Raw genomic sequence first — 25340 nt, forward strand, 5'->3', positions numbered from 1 at the left:
AAAGTTTCAGAACTATTAGATCCATATACAGGAGGCTGGGATGAAACTTTGTTGAGCAACTTATTTAGTCCTGTGGATGTTGGCCGAATTCTTCAAATTACGATTAATTACCAAGCGTTTGATGATTTTCTGGCTTGGAGCTTTACCAAACATGGGCGCTACACAGTACGTTCTGGATATCATGTACAATGGAAGCACCAATTTGGAGCCTCGGCGGGGCTGTTGGCACTCCCTGGTGGGTCTATAAATAATCCTGTGTGGAAAACATTGTGGAAACTTAAAATCCCTAGTAAGGTGAAGATTTTTATATGGCGGGCTCTCCATGGAATTCTTCCGCTGAAATGCATATTGGCGAATCGCCACATTCCTACTCCAGGAGGGTGTCCGATTTGCAACCAAGGCCCTAAAGATATTCGCCATCTCTTGTTTCAATGCCAACCAGCAATTGAACTTTGGAGTTCACTTGGTCTTCAACTGGTGATAGAGGAAGCCGCCAGTGTTGATATGGCAGGGTCTGCCATGCTAGAACATATTCTTCGGAGGGAAGACAACTCTCTTCCTGGCTTTTCTGATATTGGTCTAAAAGAAACAGTATCGGTGGCGTGCTGGTATTTGTGGTGGCTCAGGAGAAGAAAAACACACAATGAACAAGTTCCACCTATTTATAGATGTAAGATCTCTATCCTTTCAATTACCGCTAATGCTGCCAAAGCTATTCGTCCTATGTTGGCTACTAATACAGAGAAGTGGAGATGTCCTGAACCGAGGCAAGTAAAACTCAACGTGGATGCTTCCGTTTTCTCCGATTCTCGTGAAGGGGCTACGGGTGCAGTTTTGCGTGATTATAAAGGAAGATTTATTGCAGCAAGTACAAGGTATCTGCCCCATGTTGCTTCGGCTTCTATGGCGGAGGCGATGGCGATGAAAGATGGATTGGCTCTCGCTCTACGGAAAGGGTGCAACTCGGTCCTCGCAGAATCTGACTCCTCTGAAACAATTGATGCTTGTAATGGATCTGAATCCTGGTGGAGTGAGCCAGCTGCGATTTATGCTGATTGCATTGACCTGAGCACTAGCATAGGTAGTGTTATTTTTAGCCGTATTTCGAGGGAAGCAAACAAGGCTGCTCATGATCTTGCTAAGGCTGGTTTTTTAGATAAATATAATTATAACTGGGACGATGAGCCCCCAGATAGCATTCTGAGCAGCCTGATCCACGATGTAACTGAATTATAATGTTGGCAGCAAGTTTCAGACGCACTCTTTTCCTTACCAGGGTACCTAAGGGGACTGGAAGGTTTTTAATGAGGCGGCTTGCTAGCTTAATATATTGTGAGTTTTCAAAAAAAAAAAAAACTTTAGCTTGCTTGATGGATCTAGCGTGCTGGCTACTATTGTGATTTGTGAGGTTGATTCTGGAACGTATTATGATTCCACTCATATTGGAAAACAAAGTGTAGGCTTGCCAAATTCTCTTTGGTTCAAAAGGACTATATAATGCAAATCGTAGACGTTCATTAAGTGCAATTAGATCATTTTATCTTTTTTTAATATTTTAAGAGGCCGTGGCAACGGACATTCAACTAATTAAAAACCATCATTCAACAATATGACGTTTCTTTTATTATTTTTGTATTTTAAATAATTTACATAATTTTTTTCTACAAAATCTCACTCACTCTTTTCGTGTTTTACGTTTCAGGAACATTCTAGCATTGTGATTTGATTTTGTGACACAGGTTCGTTCAGAAAAGCAAAATAATGTGTTATAGTATTGTCATTTAATTCCGTTACACAAGTTCATCTAGAAACGGGAAAATAAGTACTCAAGCTAGCACATAACCCCAACTTAGTCAAAATTCCCTGATGGGACGTGCATCGTGTTTCTATATGTCAACAAATGTGAGGGCAGCCTCCCTTTCCGACGATCGTTGTGACTCCCAAACTCCCATATGGTTCGAGGTATGATACATCACATGATAATAATGCATAAGAAAATTTGCTTAGTAAGTACGATCTAGAAAGCACCCTATAGTAGTTTTAAGGAATTAATTGCTTAGTACGAAATGAAAACACACAAAAAATGCATGTAGCATGAGAGACCCTATCATGAAGAACTGGCATCAAAAAACTTGTTACAGAAAAATATCTTCTCTCCATAGCCAACCCTGTCGATATTATCCATAATATTCTCTGACGCGCATCCATGATAATTTGAACTTGGCTGTTTGAACTCAATTGAAGCTAGCACTTGGGGATTTTCTTTTTTTCCTGCAAACCAGATACCCGGCAAAAAAATCAATTCGGTGCACACAAAAATCCGGAGTGAACTAATATTTCCTGATTTCCATAGAGACTAAATACACCATCAGACACACATATATATCGACCATGCACTGGAGCAGGTGAAACGCACAAGTTAAAAGCCTTAAATGTGCATCTAATCACACTACAGATATACCTATCCAGATAGCCAATGGCCTCATGGGATTGCAAAATCAGGTGATGTCGATTGATTTTTCATGAACACAAAATACATTTATTTAGCATACCAAATTAACAGGAAAATACTAAATGCCTGCATCAAGACGATTCATGTCGAGTTACCACTAAATCGTACTAATAGTAATTATTTTTTCATACAAGAGCAATTGATGTAATGTAAAACACTAGTTTAGTTGCTCTTGATCAATTGAAATACTTTTTCTCTAGGTAGTTATTGTTTTCCATTTTGTTCAATGTATGTTTATGTAAAAATTAGTCTACAAAACTGCACAAAGAAACTAGGTATGTGTACATGCATGGCTGACCTTGAGGCTGCCTGCTGTTGATACTGATTTTACTGCTTGGTATGCCCCAATCACTGAACAACTTCATAATTTGATCAATTCTTTTGCTAAAATCTCGCATCCGGTTACTAGAATAATAAGATGGACGGCAGTTCTTGATCTCCACTGTCTTAAGGTGCTCCAACGTAAGAAATGGGTGTTCTGATCCATTATGACTTCCTTCAGTTTTCACGTCGACCGTAGGACAGTTCTGCATAATATGAAAGCAAGTCAGCTCTATTAAATAGGTCAAGCACGTCGACGTGCAAAAGTCAAGCACGTCAACGTGGCAGGTCGTGTTGATCAGCCAGCTCTATTAAATGGGTTCCACTTGTCACCAACTATGTTAAAATGCAGTTCGATGAAAATCAGTGTGATTTGTAATGCTCTGCCTCAAAAGTGGTAGATTAGTGCAAAAAATAGCAAAAGATGATCCTAACCCAAAATGTGGTAATTTTTAGTAATTTACTCGAAAGCAATGGTTGAAGCTTTATATGCGCCAGCAAATGAAAATATGATACCACATTCCATGCGTTTATGACACATAGGCATAGGAGTATCTAGGGATTTGATTTTTCTCTTCGGGGACTATATATATTAACTTGCATGGTAAACATAGGGAACCAAAGTAATCAATGATAAAACATGAACTCAATACCTTAAAGGGAAGTTGGAGAATGAGACTCTCCAGTCTTGGTGTGTGCCGTAGAAGGCACACCAACTTAGTTACTTCAGCATAGACACGCCACTCATTAAGTATCAAAGTCTTTAACTTGGTGAATGTAGGGCACAATGTCAAATCCATTAGTAAGATTCCCTGAATATATTTCAGAAGATTAATAACATCAATGACTCAAAGATATTAACTCGAGTAGTACAACATGCAAAGCAATTAGCGACTTACAGTAGCATGTAGAAAACCTAGCAATTACACTGAATTTAGTACTGCATTTGTTCATTTTGTGTTCTTTAACTAAAGATGAAAGAACTTTGGTTTTGATAAAATTCACGATGCTAAATTTACCAACTGAAGGTACCGTGGCAAACTATATATAATTTTCTAACCCCAAATCTAACTACACCGTACATGTATTTGGTATTGTGCCGGAAGGTGGCCGGTGGAAGCTGAAAGCTTTTGCAGAAGCTGCACAAAGATATATAGCCGCACGTACGGTGGCAATCTACTCGGTGCATATCTAGTGCAATTTGCTGAAATCGATGGTGAAGAAAAAAAAATGAAGGTTGCATTTGACAAACCCTTCCATCAGAAGAAGGTGAAGCCATGAGCTCCAGGCTGGTGACCTCCGACAAGCCATGCAGAAGCAAAGAGCGACCGGCCCTGGTATGATGAGCGCCGTCGTAAGCCGGGACGCGGTTTTGGGCAAGGTAGCCGGTAAGCCTGATGCTGGCGTTCGTCAGGCAAGGCATGCTTTCGAGGCACGGAGCTCTCGGGAAGCCTTGGGCTACATCGTCGCACAGGTGCAGGTAACGGAGGCTCGGCGTGGAGAACTGGAGATCGCCATCCTGGTACGCCCATCTGCCTCCCGGATGTCGCAGCCGACGATGCTGAGGCGCTCCAGCGAGGGCGACACGAAGGCGCCGGCGTAGAGGCGGCAGTCCTTGAGGCTGAGGTGCAGCAGCGCCGGGCAGCAGGAGAAGTCGAGGAGGCCGGCTTTGAGCTTGACGTAGTGGAGGTGCATCGTCATCAGGTGAGGGGAGGCGAAAGGCCGCGGCTGCCGAGGCGACCACATAGCCTCCTCGTCTACGAAGCGGGCAGTGAGCGAGCGGGTGCGGCAGGACGACACGGCGTGCCTGATCCATTGGTCGACGTGAGGGTCGGTGACCTCGGCCGGTTCCTCGCCGTAATCCTCATCGTCGCTGTCGACCTCCCCGGCTATCGTCAAGTAGGCTTCGATCTCGAACGAGCGCAGCGGCGAGGCGCTGTCACGGTGGAGCAGCAGGCTGTTGACGAAGAGGCGGAAGCGGTCGTCGTTGCCGGCGACGCGGACGGCCGGGGTGGACTTCCAGAGGTGGCGCCAGCGACGGGAGAGCACGGCTGAGCGCACCGCATCGCGGGAGGGCAGGAAGGATAGCACGTGCTGGAGGAGATCGTCGTCCAGCGCGACAAAGCGATCACCGCGCCTCATGCCGGCCGTGGTCCGTCTGTATAATAGCGCAATGGAGTCTGGAGAGGCTGGTATTGATGAGGTCGCTCCCGCTCATAAACCGTCCCGGAGAAGTGAAGAAATTTAGATTCACCGTCCGTCCAGGAAAATCCTACAGTACATACAACCTAGTGGCATCACCGGATCCCATCATAAGTATCCAAAGCAATCACGTACGGCGGATCAAACCTTGGCCTGCCCAATATGAAGGCTGGTCCTAATCTAATTCGAGAGGCTGCCCGGCCATAGGGTATTGCTATGTTTTAGCTTAGTTTGGCATGGAAGTTTTTCTAAAACTGAATTATTCCAAAACGCAAGTATTTGACCATACGGGCAAGTACTTAGTTTCTTGATACTTCTACTTTCTTTGATTTATACTACTTGTTACTAGTATGGATGTTTCTAGATACATCTACATTAGAGACAATTAATATAGATCAAATGGAATAGTATATTTCAGTTTTGATAAAAATTGCAACATGTTTGGGAAGTGCTGTTTCACCGTTTCTTTGATCAACTATTGCATTGCATATATCCTAGCCACCGGCTAAGCCTCGATTCACGGTTTGTGATAAAATGGCTGATGCTCTTGTGCCGTCTGAGTATGTCCGGGCAGGGTTCCTACTTTTGCCCATGCTTTGTTGCCAGCTGAGCAGAGTGGTTAATAGAAATCTCCATTAAAAAATTTACTGTTCACGCGCCACAAAATCTAATACAATGTTGGGAATCTAATTAGAGCATCTTCACCAGCGCCGCTAAATAGGCGTCGGCAGCTGCGCTGGTAGTGCGCTATGGGGACGCCGGCACCCGCTCCCCAATTTGAGGAGGGCTCTCCCACACCTGTTACCCTAAACCGGTGCTCCCAATAGCAACTAAAACAATTTCTGATTTAAAACACGATGGATTTCATTAATATTTTTACAAAGTTCAACAAATTTAAACTAAAAAACAGTAAAACCTAATCTAATGACGTCGGTCGAACACGCTGAAGTCAAGGTTGTTGCGCCGCCACGGCCGTCGCCGTCAGAGGAAGAGCTAGCCGAAGTCAAAGTTGCTGCTCTCGTTGTCGTCCTCCATTTTTACCGCCCGTGGTAGCGGTGGCGGAAGAACCGGCGAGAGGAGAGGCGCCCACGCGGCGGTGAATGGACCTCCTCCTTCTTTACTGGCGCCGAGGAAGAAGTGTGGTTGACGACACATAATAGATTCTAGATGTCCATGATATGCATAGAAGATACCGAAGAGAACAACTGGAGTCAAACAACGGTTGGTTGTTTGTCTGACGACAACTCGGGCTCGAATTTGTTGCAGTCGCAATCTCCAAGGGCCTCCTTTGTGCTCCATACCAGTTGATGCCCCGCGGTTGACTATCCCAACGGTCTTATGCACCTGAGGTTTGCGAGCATTGAGCTGTAGATATTGAGTAGCCTTCACCGAACTCAAACTCAAAGGGTTTTCGCTGTCAAATCTGAGGATCAACAACGAAGGTGCTGTTGTCGTCCACCTCCGGTAACACACCCCGAACAACAAGAGGACAGTATCTTCGACATGAGTGTCATCAATCAGCGGCAAGCTTGTGCAACCATAGCATGTAAGATACGCTTGCTCAAATAGACCTACTGGACTGCCATTGATTGAATATTGTTGTGTATGAACATATATACAAATGCTGCAAATATGTAACACATGATTCCAGAAATATTTGCTTCGGGCAGCATAACCAGTAGACCCTGATCTAAACTTTGAGATCTCCCTATAAATCTCATTCCACAAAGAGAGATCATGCTGTGACAGGAGCAGCGGCGACAGGTCTCGGGCCGAGCATTTTAAGACTTGACTCCACGAGCGCACCCACCGACCCATCTCTCCATTCTCCGCGCGCTCGGCCAGGTGACACCCAGCGCTGCGATGCCGTTCCTGAGCCCCCTTGCCGGCGACGACGCCGACGACTACTACTATGGCTACGACGCCGGGTACCGCCGCGGCAGCGGCGGCGGCACCGGGAAGAGCGCCAAGAAGGACAAGGGCATCTTCTCCTGCCTCCCCTGTTTCACCCCCATCTGTAATCGCTTCTCCCCTCTTTCTTCTTGCCCGACAAGGGTTTCTTGGCTGCTAATCTGCGCCTCTTTCTTGGTTTCTTGCCAACCAGCGCCCGGAGCGGCGGACCCGGCGGCGTACCGCCGCCTCCTCTCCTCCGACTCCAGCGACAGCGACAACGTCGGCGTCGTCGACCTCACCGCCGACCTGGCCCGCCTCCGCCTGCGCTACTCCCGCCTCGCCGCCGGCCCGCCCGTCCGCCCGCGCGACGTCCCCGCCCTCGTCGCCCGCCCGGACGACCCGCCGCTCGCCGTCGCCGCGCTCTCCTGGCTCGGCGGCGACCTCCGCCCCTCCTGCATCCTCCGCACCCTCCTCCCGGCGCTCTTCCCCTCCCTGCCCTCCCACGCCCGCGACGCGCTCTCCGCCGCCGCGCGCCGCCTCCAGGCCCGCGAGGCCGCGCTCGACGGCGAGGTGGCCGAGTACCAGGCCACGTACGCCATGAAGCTCGCGTGCGAGAACACCAAGGACGGCTTCGCCGACACGGCCGCCGAGGAGGTCTGCAAGATGGCGCGCGCGGCGAGGCGGGCCGACAAGCTGCGCTGGCGCGCCGTGGAGGCCGCCGTCAAGGAGGTGCTCGCGCCGGCGCAGGCCAAGGAGTTCCTCAAGGCCGTCGAGGACGTCGCCGCCAAGGTCGGCCGGCACGGCGCCAGGTGGCACGCGCGCGCTGGGCCCCTCTCGGTGCCCGTAGAGGCCTTCGACCGCATGCGCGCCAATGCCAGGGCAGCCGCGGATGATGCGTGGTGACCGGACCTCGCCATGCCCGCTTCTCTGATGACTCAAGGTCGTCTCATGCCCTAGCTTGGAGGATTATTTCTGACTCAAGGTCTCTTTGCAGCTAATGTTCAGGAGAAAATAGACGCATGTACATGGTGAGAAGATTCAGTTAGTTTTACTTGACCAGGAGATGGGTGTTTGCTTCACTTCTTATCCAGTCAGTTCAGTTGTGTGTTTACTTCAATGTGATTACATCTGCATCGACAACAGCTTTGAAATCGCAGTGGTGATTGTGTTGCCATCTTGAAGGAATGTGGCAAGACATGGTAGTTATACGAGACATTTGAAGTGTTTCAATCTCTTTGGCTTGGGCTGTTACAGATACAAGGGGTCCTTTTATGACTTTTGCCGTTTTGGATGAGTTTGAAAAGGTTTTGCTTACTCTATTACTGTAGCGTTGTTGTTTCTCTGCCTTTGGATAAATGTCATCCTGAACAATTTTGAGTCGACCATCATTGCGACGGTTCAGCCTATGTAGGAAAAGCTGTCATAGGGAAATATATGAACGGATATAGTCAAATTAAGAGACTGGCTGTTGCACATGTACATACCTGGTACCTTCAAAATTACTGCATCTGTTGAAAGTTTGGATATATCTCCAAATTATAAGATGGTTTTTTGCTTCGGTTCTTTTCAGTCCACTAGGTGTCTACTCCAAGAGAATTACATCAATGCTACCGATAACTCTTGGAACAGTCAGTTGGTGAGGACTATTTTCAATCCGAATGATGCTGACAAGATTCTATAAATACCTATCTTTGGCCAATGGAGTGATCAGGTTGCCTGGCACTATGACAGCCGAGGGGTTTTCTCTGCCAAATCTGCGTACAAGGTGCCCTCGCGGCTGCCTCGGACCGCCAAGCTGGTCCTGCTGATGGCGTGAGGGGCAGCAACTGGGAGCAAAATGTGTGGAATAACATCTGGAAGCTCGAGTGCCCGCCCAAGGTTCACCACTTCCTGTGGAGAATTGGACATGATAGCCTACCCTTGCAAATAATTATTGAGAGAAGACATATTGACCTAGACACTAGATATGCCATTTGCAACAGCTTTTTTGAAAATGGTGGCCATTTGTTTGTCAGATGCTCTGAAGCCATGAAAGCTTGGCGATTTGTCTCTGGAGGATATCCAGCACGACTTGTTGGCATGCCTATCGGGGATGCAGCTACTCGACTTAATCTTGAAGCTGCCACCTGAGAAGAAAATGCTCTCCATTGCTTTCATCTGGAGCTTGTGGACGGAGAGGAAAAAAGCCAACCGTGGCGAGAGGAGGCTCAGTCTTAGCGAGCTGCTGTTCCCTGTCCGGGCGCACTGCCTGGAGTGGCACTTGCACCTGCGCAAGAAGATGACGGCTGAAGGGCATTGCTGCCTGGGAAGCGCCTGACATAGGCATCCCAAATGGGCCTGCCGAAGATAGTACCCGGGGTTTATTGAAGGCCCACTACCCGAAGAATAAGAAGATTCGGAAGCCCAAGATATTATTAAGGAAAGTTAGAGTTGTAATAGAAAGTCTTATTTGTAATCTTGCGGGATGAGTTAGAAACCTTCCCGGACTTTGTAACTTGTACAGCACGAATCCCTCGGCTCCGCCTCCTATATAAGGGGGAGTCGAGGGACGCAGAAATCATCGAATCATTGTTTACAAACCCTAGTTTTCATAATCGTCGAGTACTTTTCGGCTGAAACCTTCGAGATCTACTTGCCCTCTACTTCCAACTAAACACTAGTCTACAATCCGTAGGCATTGACAAGTTAATACCTTGTCAATTGGCGCCGTCTGTGGGAACTAGAGGCGTCAAGGATCTGGTCTCGATGGCACGTTCAAGATCATCGACTTCATCAACCGCAAAATCATCGACTTCATCAATCGCAAGCAACGCAATGGATCGAGGTAAACAGATCGCTACTGGTTCTGTTAATTTTGTTCCTCACCACCCTCCCGTTTGGATGCATATGCGTATCCGGCGGAGCCTATGGAGATGACGTTCGGAAGGTTTCACTTTCGCATCGAAAAAGAAGGATCGTATCGTGTCGAAATTCCGATTTCGTCGGGATCGTCGGCGGTCGATTCCGATTTTTCAAGCTATACATCGTCAACCGAATCAGGAGAACAAGAAACTTCGTCGTCACGCTACATCAGCACCAGGGCAAGAGAGAAACTCACCAAGATCTTCAGCGACATGTCGTTTGAGTCATCTGCGGACTCATATATAAGCGATGGCTCAAGCAGTGTCGACAGTTACGACTTCATCGACAGATCTACTACAGTGGGCAAGGTCTTCACCAATCTCAACGATGGTGTCACCAAACCCAACATAGATCTGAATACAAAATATCATCAGATTTATGTCATTGGAGAGCCAAGCCATGACCAAGAGGAGACATCTGAGGCTTTCGACGATCTGGGAAATCCATACGTCGATCCCTCCGATCTGCGACGAGGCCTGGGCAATAAATACGTCGGGCCACAGCCGCGACACAGAGTTCGACTCCCGCAAGCAGCATGGGATAGAGCCGCGAGAGCTATGGACGGCTCAGAACTAATGGCCACCACAGCCACGCCAGAGGAATTACAAGCATATCAATATAGGCTCGCACGAGCTGCAAGAGAATTGGAAAAACAGACAGCTGAGTTAAACAGAAGAAAGGAGCCAGCTTCTGCATCCAGTAGGAGAAGGGCAGAGCTGAATCGACAATCTAGAACTTCGGGTGATAGCCACAGGGAGGCTCGGAACAGAGCAAGATCAAGGTTACAACACATACCCGAAGGAGAAACAGAGCACCTGGTCCAAAACCTCGACATGTCTTTTATGTCGATAGACACAAGAGGAAACATCATCCCTAAGACACCAGAGGCTGGGTATATGGCGACACATGCTTTTATCCTCGCATCTAAACCACCTCCAGGAGATCCAAGGGAAACACTGTACAACATGGCGATAGCAGGAGTTGGAGCCATGGCGACGGCGTTTGTATCAACACCTCCCGAAGGAACAGCAAGGCAAAATAGTCCACGACCTGCGGCAGCAGCAGCAGCAGCTCCTGAAGGGCCAAGTGGAGCAAGAGATACGGCAGCACAAGCAAGGGTCGACAGAGCGCGACAAAGCAGAAGGGAACATCGGCAGTCCCTAGAGTTAAACGACGAGGATATGTGTGGTTTGCCGTGCTTCACGAAGAGAGTGCGGAAAACTCGAGTACCTTCGGGATTCAAGTTGCCTGATAATTTCAAAAAATTCGACGGCCTTCAAGATCCAGAGGATTGGCTAGTTGATTATCTCGAGACGGTGAAGCTCACAGGAGGAACCAGAGCAACAGCTATGCAAAGCATCCAAGTGCATTTGAGTGGAGCCGCGCGATCTTGGATAAAGAAACTCCCCCCAGGATCTATCGACAGCTGGGAAAGCTTCGAGGATGTGTTCGTTAAGAACTTCCGGTCCACGTGCAACAAACCTGTGTCATTAGAGGAGTTGAGAGCATGCCGACAAAAGCCAGACGAGCCAATGAGAAAATATATCCAAAGGTGGAACATCATCAAAAACTCGGCAGAAAATATATCTGACGAGAGAGCGATAGATGCGTTTGTCGCAGGAATCAGGCGTGGAGATTTTGTCGAAAACTTGGGGAGGACCAACCCAAAGACAGTATCCGCGTTAATGGAAATAGCAAACAGATGGGCAGATGGAGAAGATGCTGTTCACAACAAACGGCACAGGTGACATAGGCATCCCAAATGGGCCTGCCGAAGATAGTACCCGGGGTTTACTGAAGGCCCACTACCCGAAGAATAAGAAGATTCGGGAGCCCAAGATGTATTTAAGGAAAGATAGAGTTGTAATAGGAAGTGTTATTTGTAATCTTGCGGGACGAGTTAGAAACCTTCCCGGACTATGTAACTTGTACTACACGAATCCCTCGGCTCCGCCTCCTATATAAGGGGGAGTCGAGGGACACAGAGATCATCAAATCATTGTTTACAAACCCTAGTTTTCATAATCGTCGAGTACTTTTCGGCTAAAACCTTCGAGATCTACTTGCCCTCTACTTCCAACTAAACCCTAGCCTACAATCCATAGGCGTTGACAAGTTGATACCTTGTCAATTGGCGCCGTCTGTGGGAACTAGAGGCGTAAGGATCTGATCTCGATGGCACGTTCAAGATCTTCGACATCATCAACCGCAAGCAACGCAATGGATCGAGGTAAACAGATCGCTGCTGGTCCTGTTGATTTTGTTCCTCACCCACCCTCCCGTTTGGATGCATATGCGTATCTGGCGGAGCCTATGGAGATGACGTTCGGAAGGTTTCGCTTTCGCGTCGAGAAGGAAGGATCGTATCGTGTCGAAATTCCGATTTCGTCGGGATCGTCGGCGGTCGATTCCGATTTTTCAAGCTATACATCGTCAACCGAATCAGGAGAAGAAGAAACTTCGTCGACACGTTACGTCAGCACCAGAGCAAGAGAGAAACTCGCCAAGATCTTCAGCAACATATCGTTCGGGTCATCTGCGGACTCATATATAAGCAATGGCTCAAGCGATGTCGACAGTTACGACTTCATCGACAAATCTATCACAGTGGGCAAGGTCTTCATCAATTTCAATGATGATGTCACCAAACCCAACATAGATCTGAACACAAAATATCATCAGATTTATGCCATTGAAGATCAAGAGGAAACATCTGAGGCTTTCGACGATCTGGGAAATCCATACGTCGATCCCTCCAATCTACGACAAGGCCTGGGCAATAAATACGTTGGGCCACAGCCGCGAGACAGAGTTCAACTTTCGCAAGCAGCATGGGACAGAGCCGCGAGAGCTATGAACGGTTCAGAACCAATGGCTACCACAGCCACACCAGAGGAATTGCAAGCATATCAATATAGGCTCGCACGAGCTGCAAGAGAATTGGAAAAACAGACAGCTGAGTTAAATAGAAGAAAGGAGGCAGCTTCTGCATCTAGCAGGAGAAGGGCAGATCTAAGTCGACAATCTAGAACTTCGGGTGATAGCCACAGGGAGGCGCGGAACAGAGCAAGATCAAGGTTGCAACATATACCCGAAGCAGAAAGAGAGCACTTGGTCCAAAACCTCGACATGTCCTTTATGTCGATAGATACAAGAGGAAACATCATCCCTAAGACACCAGAGGCTGGGTATATGGCGACACATGCTTTTATCCTTGCATCTAAACCACCTCCAGGTGATCCAAGGGAAACACTATACAATATGGCGGTAGCAGGAGTTGGAGCTATGGGGACAGCGTTTGTATCAACGCCTCCCGAAGGAACGGCAAGGCAAAATAGTCCACGACCTGCAGCAGCAACAACGGCAGCACCTGAAGGACCAAGTGGAGCAAGAGACACGGCAGCACAAGCAAGGGTCGATAGAGCGCGGCAAAACAGAAGGGAACATCGGCAATCCCCGGAGCTCAACGACGAAGATATGTGCGGCTTGCCATGTTTCACGAGGAGAGTCCGAAAAACTCGAGTCCCTTCAGGATTCAAGTTACCCGATAACTTCAAGAAATTCGACGGCCTTCAAGATCCAGAGGATTGGCTAGTTGATTATCTCGAGACAGTGAAGCTCACAGGAGGAACCAGAGCAACAGCTATGCAAAGCATCCAAGTGCATTTGAGTGGAGCCGCACGATCTTGGATAAAGAAACTTACTCCAGGATCTATCGACAGCTGGGAAAATTTCGAGGACGTGTTCGTCAAGAACTTCAGATCCACATGCAAAAAACCTGCGTCGTTAGAGGAGTTGAGAGCATGTCGACAAAAGCCAGATGAGCCAATGAGAAAATATATCCAAAGGTGGAACATCATCAAAAACTCGGCAGAAAATATATCTGACGAGAGAGCAATAGACGCGTTTGTCGCAGGAATCAGGCGTGGAGATTTTGTCGAGGACTTGGGAAGGACCAATCCAAAGACAGTATCCGCGTTAATGGAAATAGCAAACAGACGGGCAGATGGAGAAGATGCTGTCCACAACAAACGACACAGGTCGCCAGAGGAGGACCGTGGTCGAAATTATCAACCGAGGCGACGATTTCCTCGGCAGTACCCGAACTACGACGCTCCAGGACAAATTTCGGCAGGTTTTCGGGCGAACACAGGAGGGAGCAACAGAGATGATTATCAGAGAAGCAATGAGCAGCGAAGCGATAACAGGGACGATTCTCGCAACAACAGGCAAAATAGCGGACCTAGGTTCCCGAGGCCTTTCGTTTCCCCCGAAGAAATGATGAATGGGCCGTGTCAGATGCACTTTTTCCTCGACAGCAACGGAAAAAGACAGTCAGGGCACCTGCAGAAAGACTGTCGCAATTTCCAGGCAATGCTAAGGTATGCAGAGAACGCTAACGCTCGGGCAGCACAGAGAAATCCTCGAGAACCAAGGAGCGAGATTCACTTGCCACCTCCTCCCGCGATTACAGACGACAATCGGCATCAGCTCAGAATAGCGGCAGCACCTCCACCACCACCTTATGTTGATCCTAACTCCAACGGAGCGGTGTCGATGATTCAGAAGGGAAGGCCATCCAATAGAGCTCAGAAAGTAATCTCACGACAGGTGTTTATGGCAGAAAAAATGCCTCCACCAACAGTCGAGTATCTTAATTGGTCAGGGCAAAATATTGGCTTCACCATAGCAGATCATCCGCAGCAAGTTCCTCGACCAGGGCATTCAACACTTATTTTGCCAGCAGTTATTGCGGGATTTGATGTCTCTCGAGTGTTCATAGACGGCGGCAGCAGCTTAAACCTTATGTATGCAGATACATTGAGGAAGATGAACATATCCCTAGCAAACTTGAAGCCAACAGACACAAGGTTCCACGGTATCACACCAGAGAAACCAAGTTATCCATTGGGGAAGATCAATCTCGACGTTTAGTTTGGAACCCGAGAGAATTATAGAATCGAGAGGCTGGAATTTGAAGTCGTGGATTTTCCGTCGCAATACCACGCTCTGTTGGGACGACCAGCATATGCTAGATTTATGGCGGTGCCACATTATACATACCTGTTGTGGAGGTTGCCTGGACCAAAGGGACCAATCACAGTCAAAGGAAGCTTCGCCTTAGCTGATAAGTGCGATAAGGATTTTCACCGGCTATCAGAAACTTTCGGGATGCAAGCGGAATACCTGGCGTCAAGGAGTATGACTGACTATGACGTGCTGCCAGACGTTGGAAGGCCAAACAAAGAATCAACTTTCAATACAGAGAAAAATTCTAAGGAGGTGCAGATTCACCCGACAGACCCGAAAAAGACGACATCCATCGCAAACGACATGGACCTCGCATAGGAAAGCGCGCTCGTCGAGTTCCTCCGTGAGAACTGGAAAATCTTCGCATGGTGTCCAGCTGACATGCCAGGAGTACCCAGGGAACTTGCCGAGCACCACCTAAACTTGGATCCATTAGCGAGACCAATCAAACAACCCTTGCGGCGTTTTTCGGAACCAAACCGCAAGGCCATGCTGTCAGAAATCAATCGACTACGAGAAGCTGGATTTATAAAAGAGATATTTACAGAAGCCACATGGGTAGCAAATCCTGTGTTGGTGCCGAAGAAAAACACTAAGGTCCTTCGCATGTGCGTCGACTTTATGTGTCTCAATAAACATTGTCCAAAGGATCACTTTCCCCTCCCGATGATCGACCAAATTATCGACTCCACGGCTGGATGTGAACGTCTTTCCTTCCTGGACGCATATTCTGGTTATAACCAGATCAGGTTGAAAGAAGAAGATGAAGTAAAGACAGCGTTTATTACACCTTACGGCGTGTTTTGCTACAGAACAATGCCCTTTGGTCTAAAAAATGCGGGAGCAACATATCAGAGGATGTCGTCATAACATCAAAAAAGGGGACAACATTGATCGAGGATCTCAAGGAAACCTTTGACAACCTTGACAAATTCTGCCTCAAACTAAACCCGACGAAGTGTTCTTTTGGCGTCCCAGCAGGAGAACTTCTGGGGTTTCTAGTTTCAGCAAGAGGGATTGAAGCAAATCCCGATAAAATACAAGCTATCGTAACAATGAGGAAGCCAACAAAGTTGAAAGAAATACAGCAGCTAACTGGGCGAGTCGCAGCTCTGAGCAGATTCGTCGCCAAGCTGGGAGAAAAAGCGTTACCATTTTACGCCCTAATAAAGCAAGGAGATAAATTCCAGTGGAACGAAGAGGCCGACAGAGCCTTCGAGGATTTGAAGCGCACAATCTCGACACCACCAATTCTGGTGGCGCCGAAGGAAAAGGAACCTCTCCTGCTGTATATTGCAGCCACGCCCCAAGTGGTGAGCATGGTGCTAGTTGTCGAAAGAGAAGAAGAAGGAAAACTCCATGGAGTGCAAAGGCCAGTATAGTTCACCAGCGAAGTCCTGTCACCTTCCAAACAGCGGTACCCACAGTACCAAAAACTAGCATATGGAGTAATTACAACGGCAAGGAAGTTGCGCCACTATTTTTCGGCACATCCGATAATAGTAGTCAATGAAGCACCTCTCTCAAATATACTGAACAATCCAGAAGCTACAGGGCGTGTCTCCCTTTGGGGAATAGAACTTTCCCCTCGGGACATCACGTATGAAAAAAGAAAGGCAATCAAGTCGCAAGTTCTGCCAGATTTCATTGCAGAGTGGATGGAGCTACAAAACACGGGACCCCCCCAGATTTGTCGAGAACTTGGACCATAAACTTCGATGGGTCCAAAAGAGTAGAAGGAGCTGGTGCAGGAGTAGTACTTATATCACCTGAAGGCGACAAGTTAAAGTACGTCCTTCGGATGACGTTTCCTAATGCATCTAACAATGAAGCAGAATATGAAGCCCTTATACACGGGATGAAGATGGCGAAAGCTTGCGGTGCAACTCGACTAAAAATCTTTGGCGACTCACAATTGGTGGCTCAGCAAGTTATGAACCAATGTGATGCAGTCAATGATAGCATGATGGCATACAAGGAGGTGTACAATGAGCTTGAGAAGCTGTTTGATGGATGCGAGGTAAATCACATCAGTAGATTGAGCAATGATGAAGCCGACGTTCTCGCAAACATCGGGTCGCAATGCCTCCCAATCCCGCCAGGAGTATTTTGGGAAGAAATAGCGGAGAGATCCACGAAGCCAAAAAAGGTGCAGAAAAAAGCAAAAGAAGAGAAAACTTCGGCACCCCTTAAAGAAACCACGGAGGAAGAAGAGGACCAAGAGCTTGTGATGATGGTACAAATTCCTTGGATGCAAGCATATATATCATACATCCTCAGGAAAGAAATACCCGACGATCCAGTTGAGGCAAGGCGAGTTATTCGACGATCTAAAGCTTTTACAGTGATCAAAGGGGAATTATACAAGCGAAGTATATCAGGCGTCCTCCAAAGGTGCGTCACACCCGAAGAAGGAAGAATAATTCTGAAGGATATACACGAAGGAGTATGTGGCCACCACGCAAGTAGTCGAGCTATTGCAGCCAAAGTTTTTCGGGCAGGATTCTACTGGTTGACAGCAATCGAGGACGCCAAGGAAATAGTAAGAACTTGCGTCGCGTGTCAACGGTTTGCCGCAAAACCTCACTCTCCAGCAGCAGAGCTAACACCAATACCATTGTCGTGGCCTTTTGCCCAATGGGGACTTGATATGGTGGGCAAATTGCATAAAGCTTCGCCAGGAGGATATGAGTACTTGCTGGTTGCTGTCGATAAATTCACCAAGTGGATAGAAGCAAAGCCGATAAATTCACCAGATGAAGCATCAGCAATAAAATTCGTGAAGGACATCGTTTTTCGATTTGGAGTACCTCATAGCATCGTTACAGACAATGGCAGCAACTTTACGTCAAAGGAGTTCAAGGCGTACTGTGTAGAGGTAGGCATCAAATTGCACTTCGCGTCAGTTGCACATCCTCAAACCAATGGTCAAGTCGAGAAAGCCAATAGCATCATCTGCAATGGCATCAAGAAACGCCTATTAGGACCACTGGAAAAAGCTCGACATACCTGGCCAGAAGAATTACCAAGTGTGTTATGGAGCATCCGAACAACACCAAATACAGCGACACAGGAGACCCCGTTTTTCCTTGTTCATGGAGCAGAGGCGATCGCCAATAGAAATAGAGCACGACTCCCCTAGAGTCACAGAGTATAATGAAGAAGCTTCCAGGAAGGCATTGGAAGACGACGTCGACGCACTCGACGAAGCTCGAGACGAAGTATTATCAAGGGTAACCAAATATCAGCAGGACCTGAAAAATTACCACAGTCGATGTTTGAGACCAAGATCTTTTCAAGTCGGAGATTTAGTTCTGCGACTCAATCAAGAGCGCACTGAAAAACTCGAGTCGCCATGGTTGGGACCTTACGTTGTCACAGAAGTCATCGACGGAGGCGCATACAGGATCAAGGACAAGAAGACGGGGGTTCCTGAGAAAAACCCCTGGAACGTAGCACAGCTCAGGCGGTTCTACGCCTAGAGTCGAAATATAGTCCTCTTCTGCAAAAATACAATGTACTGAAACGCCCGCGAGTTTTCAGACGCACTCTTTTCCTTTTCGGGGCACCGAGTGGGGCCGAAAAGGTTTTTAATGAGGCGGGCTCGCGGTGCTGCAATATAATAAAGATAGTGGAGATATATTTCTTATTCTTCGACACGCTCGGGGGCTTAATGCCTTCAAGTTTTCAAAATACATACAATATAGATATATTAGACTTACCAAAATATTTCGCCTTGGTACATTAAATACCTCGCCAAATATCGGAAGCTAATAAAATTATAAATATAGTGTACGCGCCAAAAACTTATTGCCTTGGTCTAAAAACCTCGCAACAAAAATATAGAATTGTGATACCACGACACTCGGGGGCTTCCACCCCATCAATGAAAAACAGAGATATCTTATTATGAAAGGAGGGAAAACCTCCAAGATAGAAAAATAGTATAGACTCCAGCCAAAAGCTCGGGGACTCAGTGATCAAAAATACAGCTTGACAATATAGATTGTGTTACAAATACACAAAAATATATCAATGATAGAAATACAGCAAATAAGAGGAAAAAGTTTTCAAGGGAAACCTAGCACATGATCTATGGTTATACGCTCATTAGAAGGACGAGTACTATGTTCAGCATAGTTTCCCTTCACGAAGAACTCAGAATCCATCCGAAGAAGCTCATCCATCATATCTTCAGCAACAGGAGTCACCAAATCATCAATCTTGCCTACATTTCTTTTCTTCTTTGCCATCTTCGCCAGGCAAGTAGGAACAATTTGATCTATAGGCAATTTTGGATGACAAATTTTTATCATCATCATGGAAAATCTTGCGCCAGCAGAAAGTTGAGCTTGCACAAAGCCATGGATTCGAGGAGCATCTCGAAATTTCTCCATTAAAGCTGGAAGGGTTTCTGGCATTTTGTTCCGAGGGAACATGGTCCCATAAACTAAGAATAAAGTCTTCGTACAAAAGTCAAGAAAATCGCGGACCTGAGCCGCGCGATCTTGAAATCTGACGATTTGGCGGGTGCGCTCAGGAGTAACCCAAAAATTAGATCCATGTTGTGCAGCCAGTCTCAGCAAAACAGTTGCTCGAGCTTCCACACGTTGGTCTTCGGCAGCAGCATCCAGAAACGAGCCTGATACATCAAACAAAAAATCAAGGAACGAATGGTGAAGAATAATATCCAATATGGTTACGAGCGGAAAACAGACCTGTCATGTCCAAACTGGCATCAGTCATTAACTGAAGCATATAATTCTCGCGGGAAGAAGCCTCAGTAGCTTCAGCAACAGCAGCATCTTTCGCAGCGATGGCTTCTTTTGCCTGTTGAAGAGCAATTTCCTCTCTCTCTCGGACGCTTGTCGAGTTTTCTCCATCATCGCAAGAGTTTGTTTCTTCATGGATTGAAGTTGTTGTCGAAGTTCTTGCAAATCTTCCGACAAATGTTTGCTTGAAGAACCTTCGAGAGGGTTATCATTGATTATCATTTTCTTCGAGAGGGAAGAAGCAGGTGAAGCATCGGCAGAACAAGGATTGGTCGAATAGTTGTCAAATATTAACTGGAAAAGAAAGCGCCAGGATCAATGATAGTGCCAGAGGGAATTTCATTAATTTCTAGAAATATTTACATAGGCATTACAAAAGAAGTTTCTCCTAAAGGACTACCAGGATGATTGTCGCCACAGCTAAATTGGCGACAAGGGCAAAAGAAGCAGAGAACGAAAAAACAAAGAGGCATGCAACTAGACCTCCGGCCTTGATGAGCTAGGAGTTGAAGCTGGTTTGATCCCAAGATAGGCCAGGATTTTCTTCGTGTTGGGCTTGGCCGCCTTAATCAACGACCTCCATCTTGACTGCTCTATCTGATCGGTGTCGCCAACCTTCATCCAATCAACAGTTTGTTGGCTGTCAGCGACCAGGGCAACAGTACTCTCGACAGCAATCTTCATGTTTTCCTGGCGCATCTTCAGTCCAAGGTCCTCTGATGAATTGAAGCTCTTGGCAAGGGCAAGGAAAGTCGGGGGCTCCTCTTTCTTCGGGAAGAAGTAGGGGAACAGCGCCGACAGTCCCGCACTAGCATTCGCCACGCCTTCACGAATTTCGGATCCATGAAGCTCCAGATAAGAAAGTGCGTCAAGGAGAGGATCATTGTCGGGATTTTCCAGGTCAAACTCTTGGTTTGTTTGGTCTGCCACAGGAAACAAAACGTTGGTCAAAAACAAGAAACAGCGGGCCGCATAAAAATAGAAGGGATCAATAATATTACTTTGAGTGCGTCGACTTTGTGATTTCAGGCGCTTGAGGATCCCCTGCTCACGAGCAGCTTGTGCAGTTTTATGCTCGTTTAAAGCAGATTCAGCATCTTCAAGTCTTTTTTGCAGTTCCTCGACACTAGCAGCTTTTGCTTTGGCTTCATCAGCCTCGGCTTTGGCTTCGCTAGCAACAAGTTCAGCTTTCTTGCGAGCCGCCTCACTTTGCTCCAGTTTTTGAGCAAGTGCGTCGGCACGTTTGTTGGCCTCTGCAAGTTTCTCTGTCGAGATAAAAAAAGAAAGATCAAAAATTGCGACAAACAACAGGAGCAAAAAGTCAGAAAGAACGGCAAGTATAAAAGTGTTACCTTCAGTTCTGCTGGCATACTCACGATACCCAATGAATTGGGATCCGATGCGGATAAGCTCTTTGATCATGAGCTGTCAAAGAAGAACAAAGAAAGAGAAACATCGGCATGAAAAAAGAATGAAGGCGTAAAAAGCAAAAATAGAGGAAATACAGAAATCGGCAAGAAAATTAAAAAAACTTACATCATCCAAGAGCAAAGTAGAAGAGCTACCCAATTGAGGGGCAGGTTCAGTGATCATCTCAATCCTTGTCCTTTTTGGTGAAGGAGCAAGGGGGCTTGATGGCGGAGTAGTGGTGACGACGTTTCGTTGAGGAGGCGAGGATTCTTCTCCTTCAACTAACGTGTCCGAGGCAAGTAAAGTATGTGACGTGCTCGTCCGAGGAGCCACGTCAACAGTTGGTATTTCTTCCTCATCATCGCTGTGATTAAAAATCGACAGCATAAAAAGCAAGACAAGACAAACATTTCGAGTACAAAAATAAGGAGAAGTAAAAATGACTTACGAGCTGACGAGGGATTCAAGATAAGGATCGTAAGCTGCCTTCTGACGTGAAGGATCAACTTCTTCGGCTTTGGAAGTGCCGGAATCTTCGACATCTTTCCTCTTCCTTTTGCCTATTGGGGAGACAGCGGGAGGAGGAGATTGTGCCGACGCAGTGCCTTCGGAAGAACCCGCAGATTTTCGAGAATCTACGGGTTCATTCACAAAAGATGGGGCTTCTTGATTGTCATCAGTGACAATCGCCCTTTCTTCGACTTCTCCACCTTCAGGGAGAGGAGGAAGCGAGACAATATCTGGATGATCCTGTGCACAAAAAAATAGGGAGAGACGTCAGAAAAAGAGTTACAAAACAGTTAGCAAAGCAACAACAAGACAATGGGCAAAGATTACCTGGGGAAGTGGATTGGCGGCACTGAAAGGTTTTACACGACAAGAAGCAGGGACAGGATCTTTTTTGTTGAGAGATGAGATTTTTCGGACAAGCTTTTCCAAGTCTTTGACCTCCAAATCCACCGACAGCCGATCTACATCCTCGCTGCCAGCATATCTCCATAGAGGATATTTGCGAGCCTGAAGCGGCTGCACTCTAGTCCTAAGAAAATATGCAGTAATTTGGATACCCGATAACTCCTTGCCGCGAGTATTTTGCAACTCGTGGATACGAGCCATCAGGGCTTCTGTCGACACCCGTTCTTCTTCGGTGGCCTCCGCGTCCTAGGAGCGGCGGCGGAAAATTTTCTCGGCACCATCAAAAGGAGGGATGTTGTCCTCTGCACATCCATGGTTTTCCTCTTGAATGTACAACCACTTCTTGCGCCATCCTTGAACTGAGTCAGGAAGCTTAACGTCGAAGTAGTTGACAGTGGGTCGAACAGAAATCACAACGCCGCCTATATTATAGGCGATATTGGGCGAGCCATTACGGCGGCAGAAGAAAATGCGTTTCCAAAGCGCCCAGTTAGGCTGGACGCCAAGGAAGGCCTCGCACAAAGTAATGAAAATGGAGATGTGGAGGATTGAATTTGGCGTGAGGTGGTGGAGTTGCAAACCATAGACAATAAGAAGTCCACGGAGAAAAGGATGGATGGGGGCGGAGAGACCGCGGATGAGGTGGTCGACAAAGCTTACCCGGTACCCCATTGGAGGGGTTGGGTAGCTTTCCTCACTGGGGAAGCGCAATGCCTGGGGTTTCTTGCTGATCCCCAGCCTCTTCAGCATGTTGATGTCCTGAGCGGAAATCTTGGATCTTTCCCACTCCGCCGTTCCGAGATCCACGGCGGCCATGGAGGATTCCGGCGTGCTGTGCCTTGTCAAGCGACGAGGTGGCATCAACAATGGCGCAGGATTCGCAGTTTGGAGGTAAGGAGCTAAGGAGGTTGTGGATTGCAAGGAGAAATTTGCAGATGAGAGAAGGAAGACGGCGCGGGCGGAAGTGTCCAAGGAGGAAGAAGATGAATTTATATAGGGGTGCGGTAAAACGACGAACCGTTGGATAAGGAAAATGTGCGACAGATGATAGCCACGTGGCATCAAGGGTAAATAAGTAATTCAACGTCGCGGAAGTTACGGTGTGCGTGCCAGAAAAAGCGGAGGACGTGTGTCCCCCACTTGCACGACGTGTCATCATAGTGGATTAATTGAGCCCGCATGGCGGCGGAAAAAAAAGGCTTGTCGCAAATTTTTGACAGGTAATCGTGGCTATCGTCAGTAACAACGTCATCTTGACAGAAGGAAAAATTTGACTCAACAGCTTCATAAAAGGCGACACGGAAAAATAATGATTGAGCTTTTGATCAAATACAAGTTTCTGATCAAATGCTCGGGGGCTACTTTGGAAAAAAGAAAAAGATCTGGAAAGACAAAATAGAAGTGGCGTGAGCCTATGATCAAATACAAATATTTGTTCATAGCCTCGGGGGCTACTCCCATCGGGAGCGCTGTTCGCGCACCCGAGAAATTCTAAAATTTCGGGAGATAAAAAAGAATATAGCGGCATGAGGCGTGGAGCCTACAACCAAGAACAAATCCTTGGCTGTAGCCTCGGGGGCTACTCCCATCGGGAACGCTGTTCGCGTGCCCGATGAAATTATAAAAGAAAGAAAGAAAGAGAAAAAAGAAAGATAGAAGAGTAAAAGAGTATATTTCGAGTTATAATTAACTCTACATATACTCCCATCGGGAGAGCAATATAAGTCATCTTTGACTCGATAAAATGTGCCATTCCAACAGCCGGAAAAGCACTCGACAATATATTCTCAGAACGCCAAAGTTGCGATCAATTTCTGAATGCCGCAAATTTGCGAAGGTAAGACCCCAGATCCGTTCTGCTGGGCGTGGCATCGCCGAAGACTGCACTCTGCTACTTTTATCCGTATCAACAGATACAAAGAAAAATCCTAACGGACGCGTTAGGTACCCGATAAATTTGACTGGGACTCGACAGAATGGTAAGACCTTAAGCGGCACCTGTCGAAGTTTACACCAGTATCCCGAGATCATGTCCAGGGACGTGATCTTGAAGTAGGTTTTTGCGGATTGCCACTAGAGCAGTTAACTAGTACCTGATCCGTCAGATGAACTAGCCCCAATTACCATTATCCCTGTACAATATAGAAATTTATGTGAAGAAATATAGAAAAGTTAAAGTTGTCGAATAAAAATAAATAGTGGAGATTTTCCCTGACTCTACGATTCAAGCAAAATCTCGGGGGCTACTGACATAGGCATCCCAAATGGGCCTGCCGAAGATAGTACCCGGGGTTTACTGAAGGCCCACTACCCGAAGAATAAGAAGATTCGGGAGCCCAAGATGTATTTAAGGAAAGATAGAGTTGTAATAGGAAGTGTTATTTGTAATCTTGCGGGATGAGTTAGAAACCTTCCCGGACTATGTAACTTGTACTACACGAATCCCTCGGCTCCGCCTCCTATATAAGGGGGAGTCGAGGGACACAGAGATCATCAAATCATTGTTTACAAACCCTAGTTTTCATAATCGTCGAGTACTTTTCGGCTGAAACCTTCGAGATCTACTTGCCCTCTACTTCCAACTAAACCCTAGCCTACAATCCATAGGCATTGACAAGTTGATACCTTGTCAACAGGTCGCCAGAAGAGGACCGTGGCGGAAATTATCAACCGAGGCGACGGTTTCCTCGGCAGTACCCGAGCTATGATGCCCCAGGACAAATTTCGGCAGGCTTTCGAGCAAACACCGGAGGAAACAACAGAGATGATTATCAGAGAAGCAATGAGCAGCGAGGCGACAACAGAGATGACTCTCGAAACAACAGGCAAAATAGCGGGCCTAGGTTCCCGAGGCCTTTCGTGTCTCCTGAAGAGATGATGAATGGGCCGTGTCAGATGCATTTTTTCCTCGATAGCAATGGGAAAAGACAGTCAGGACATCTACAGAAAGATTGTCGCAATTTCCAGGCAATGTTAAGGTGGGCAGAGCATGCTAACGCTCGAGCAGCACAGAGAAATCCTCGAGAACCCAGGAGCGAGATTCACTTGCCACCTCCTCCCGCGATTACAGAAGACAATCGACATCAGCTCAGAATAGCGGCAGCACCTCCACCACCACCTTACGTTGATCCTAACTCCAACGGAGCGGTGTCGATGATTCAGAAGGGAATGCCATCCAATAGGGCTCAGAAAGTAATCTCGCGACAGGTGTTCATGGCAGAAAAAATGCCTCCACCAACAGTCGAGTATCTTAATTGGTCAGGGCAAGATATTGGCTTCACCATAGCAGATCATCCGCAGCAAGTTCCTCGACCAGGGCAGTCAGCACTTATCTTACCAGCAGTCATTGCGGGATTTGATGTCTCTCGAGTGTTCATAGATGG

The 25340-nt window shown here is 47.1% G+C and overlaps 2 protein-coding genes across 2 annotated transcripts; one reads left to right on the forward strand and one right to left on the reverse strand.

The window, feature by feature from the left end:
* Nucleotides 1-4291: 4291 nt before the first annotated feature.
* LOC127315639 (MEIOTIC F-BOX protein MOF-like) lies at nt 4292-4975 on the reverse strand. Its single transcript, XM_051346109.1, has one exon. It carries the CDS (start codon nt 4973-4975, stop codon nt 4292-4294), a length of 684 nt encoding a protein of 227 aa, XP_051202069.1.
* Nucleotides 4976-6771: 1796 nt separating this feature from the next.
* Nucleotides 6772-8407, forward strand: LOC127314440 (uncharacterized). Its single transcript, XM_051344906.1, has 2 exons — nt 6772-7052; nt 7140-8407. Exons 1-2 carry the CDS (start codon nt 6899-6901, stop codon nt 7829-7831), a joined length of 846 nt encoding a protein of 281 aa, XP_051200866.1. The 5' UTR covers nt 6772-6898; the 3' UTR covers nt 7832-8407.
* The last annotated feature ends 16933 nt before the right edge of the window (nt 8408-25340 follow it).

This window comes from Lolium perenne, chromosome 7 (genome assembly GCF_019359855.2).
Source record: "Lolium perenne isolate Kyuss_39 chromosome 7, Kyuss_2.0, whole genome shotgun sequence".
Classification (NCBI taxonomy): Eukaryota; Viridiplantae; Streptophyta; class Magnoliopsida; order Poales; family Poaceae; genus Lolium; species Lolium perenne.

Coding starts and splice junctions, on each gene's coding strand:
- LOC127315639 (XM_051346109.1), bottom strand. CDS start 4,975: ATGAGGCGCGGTGATCGCTTTGTCGCGCTGGACGACGATCTCCTCCAG.
- LOC127314440 (XM_051344906.1), top strand. CDS start 6,899: ATGCCGTTCCTGAGCCCCCTTGCCGGCGACGACGCCGACGACTACTAC. Junction 7,053..7,139: donor CCCCTGTTTCACCCCCATCT/GTAATCGCTTCT, acceptor CTTGCCAACCAG/CGCCCGGAGCGGCGGACCCG.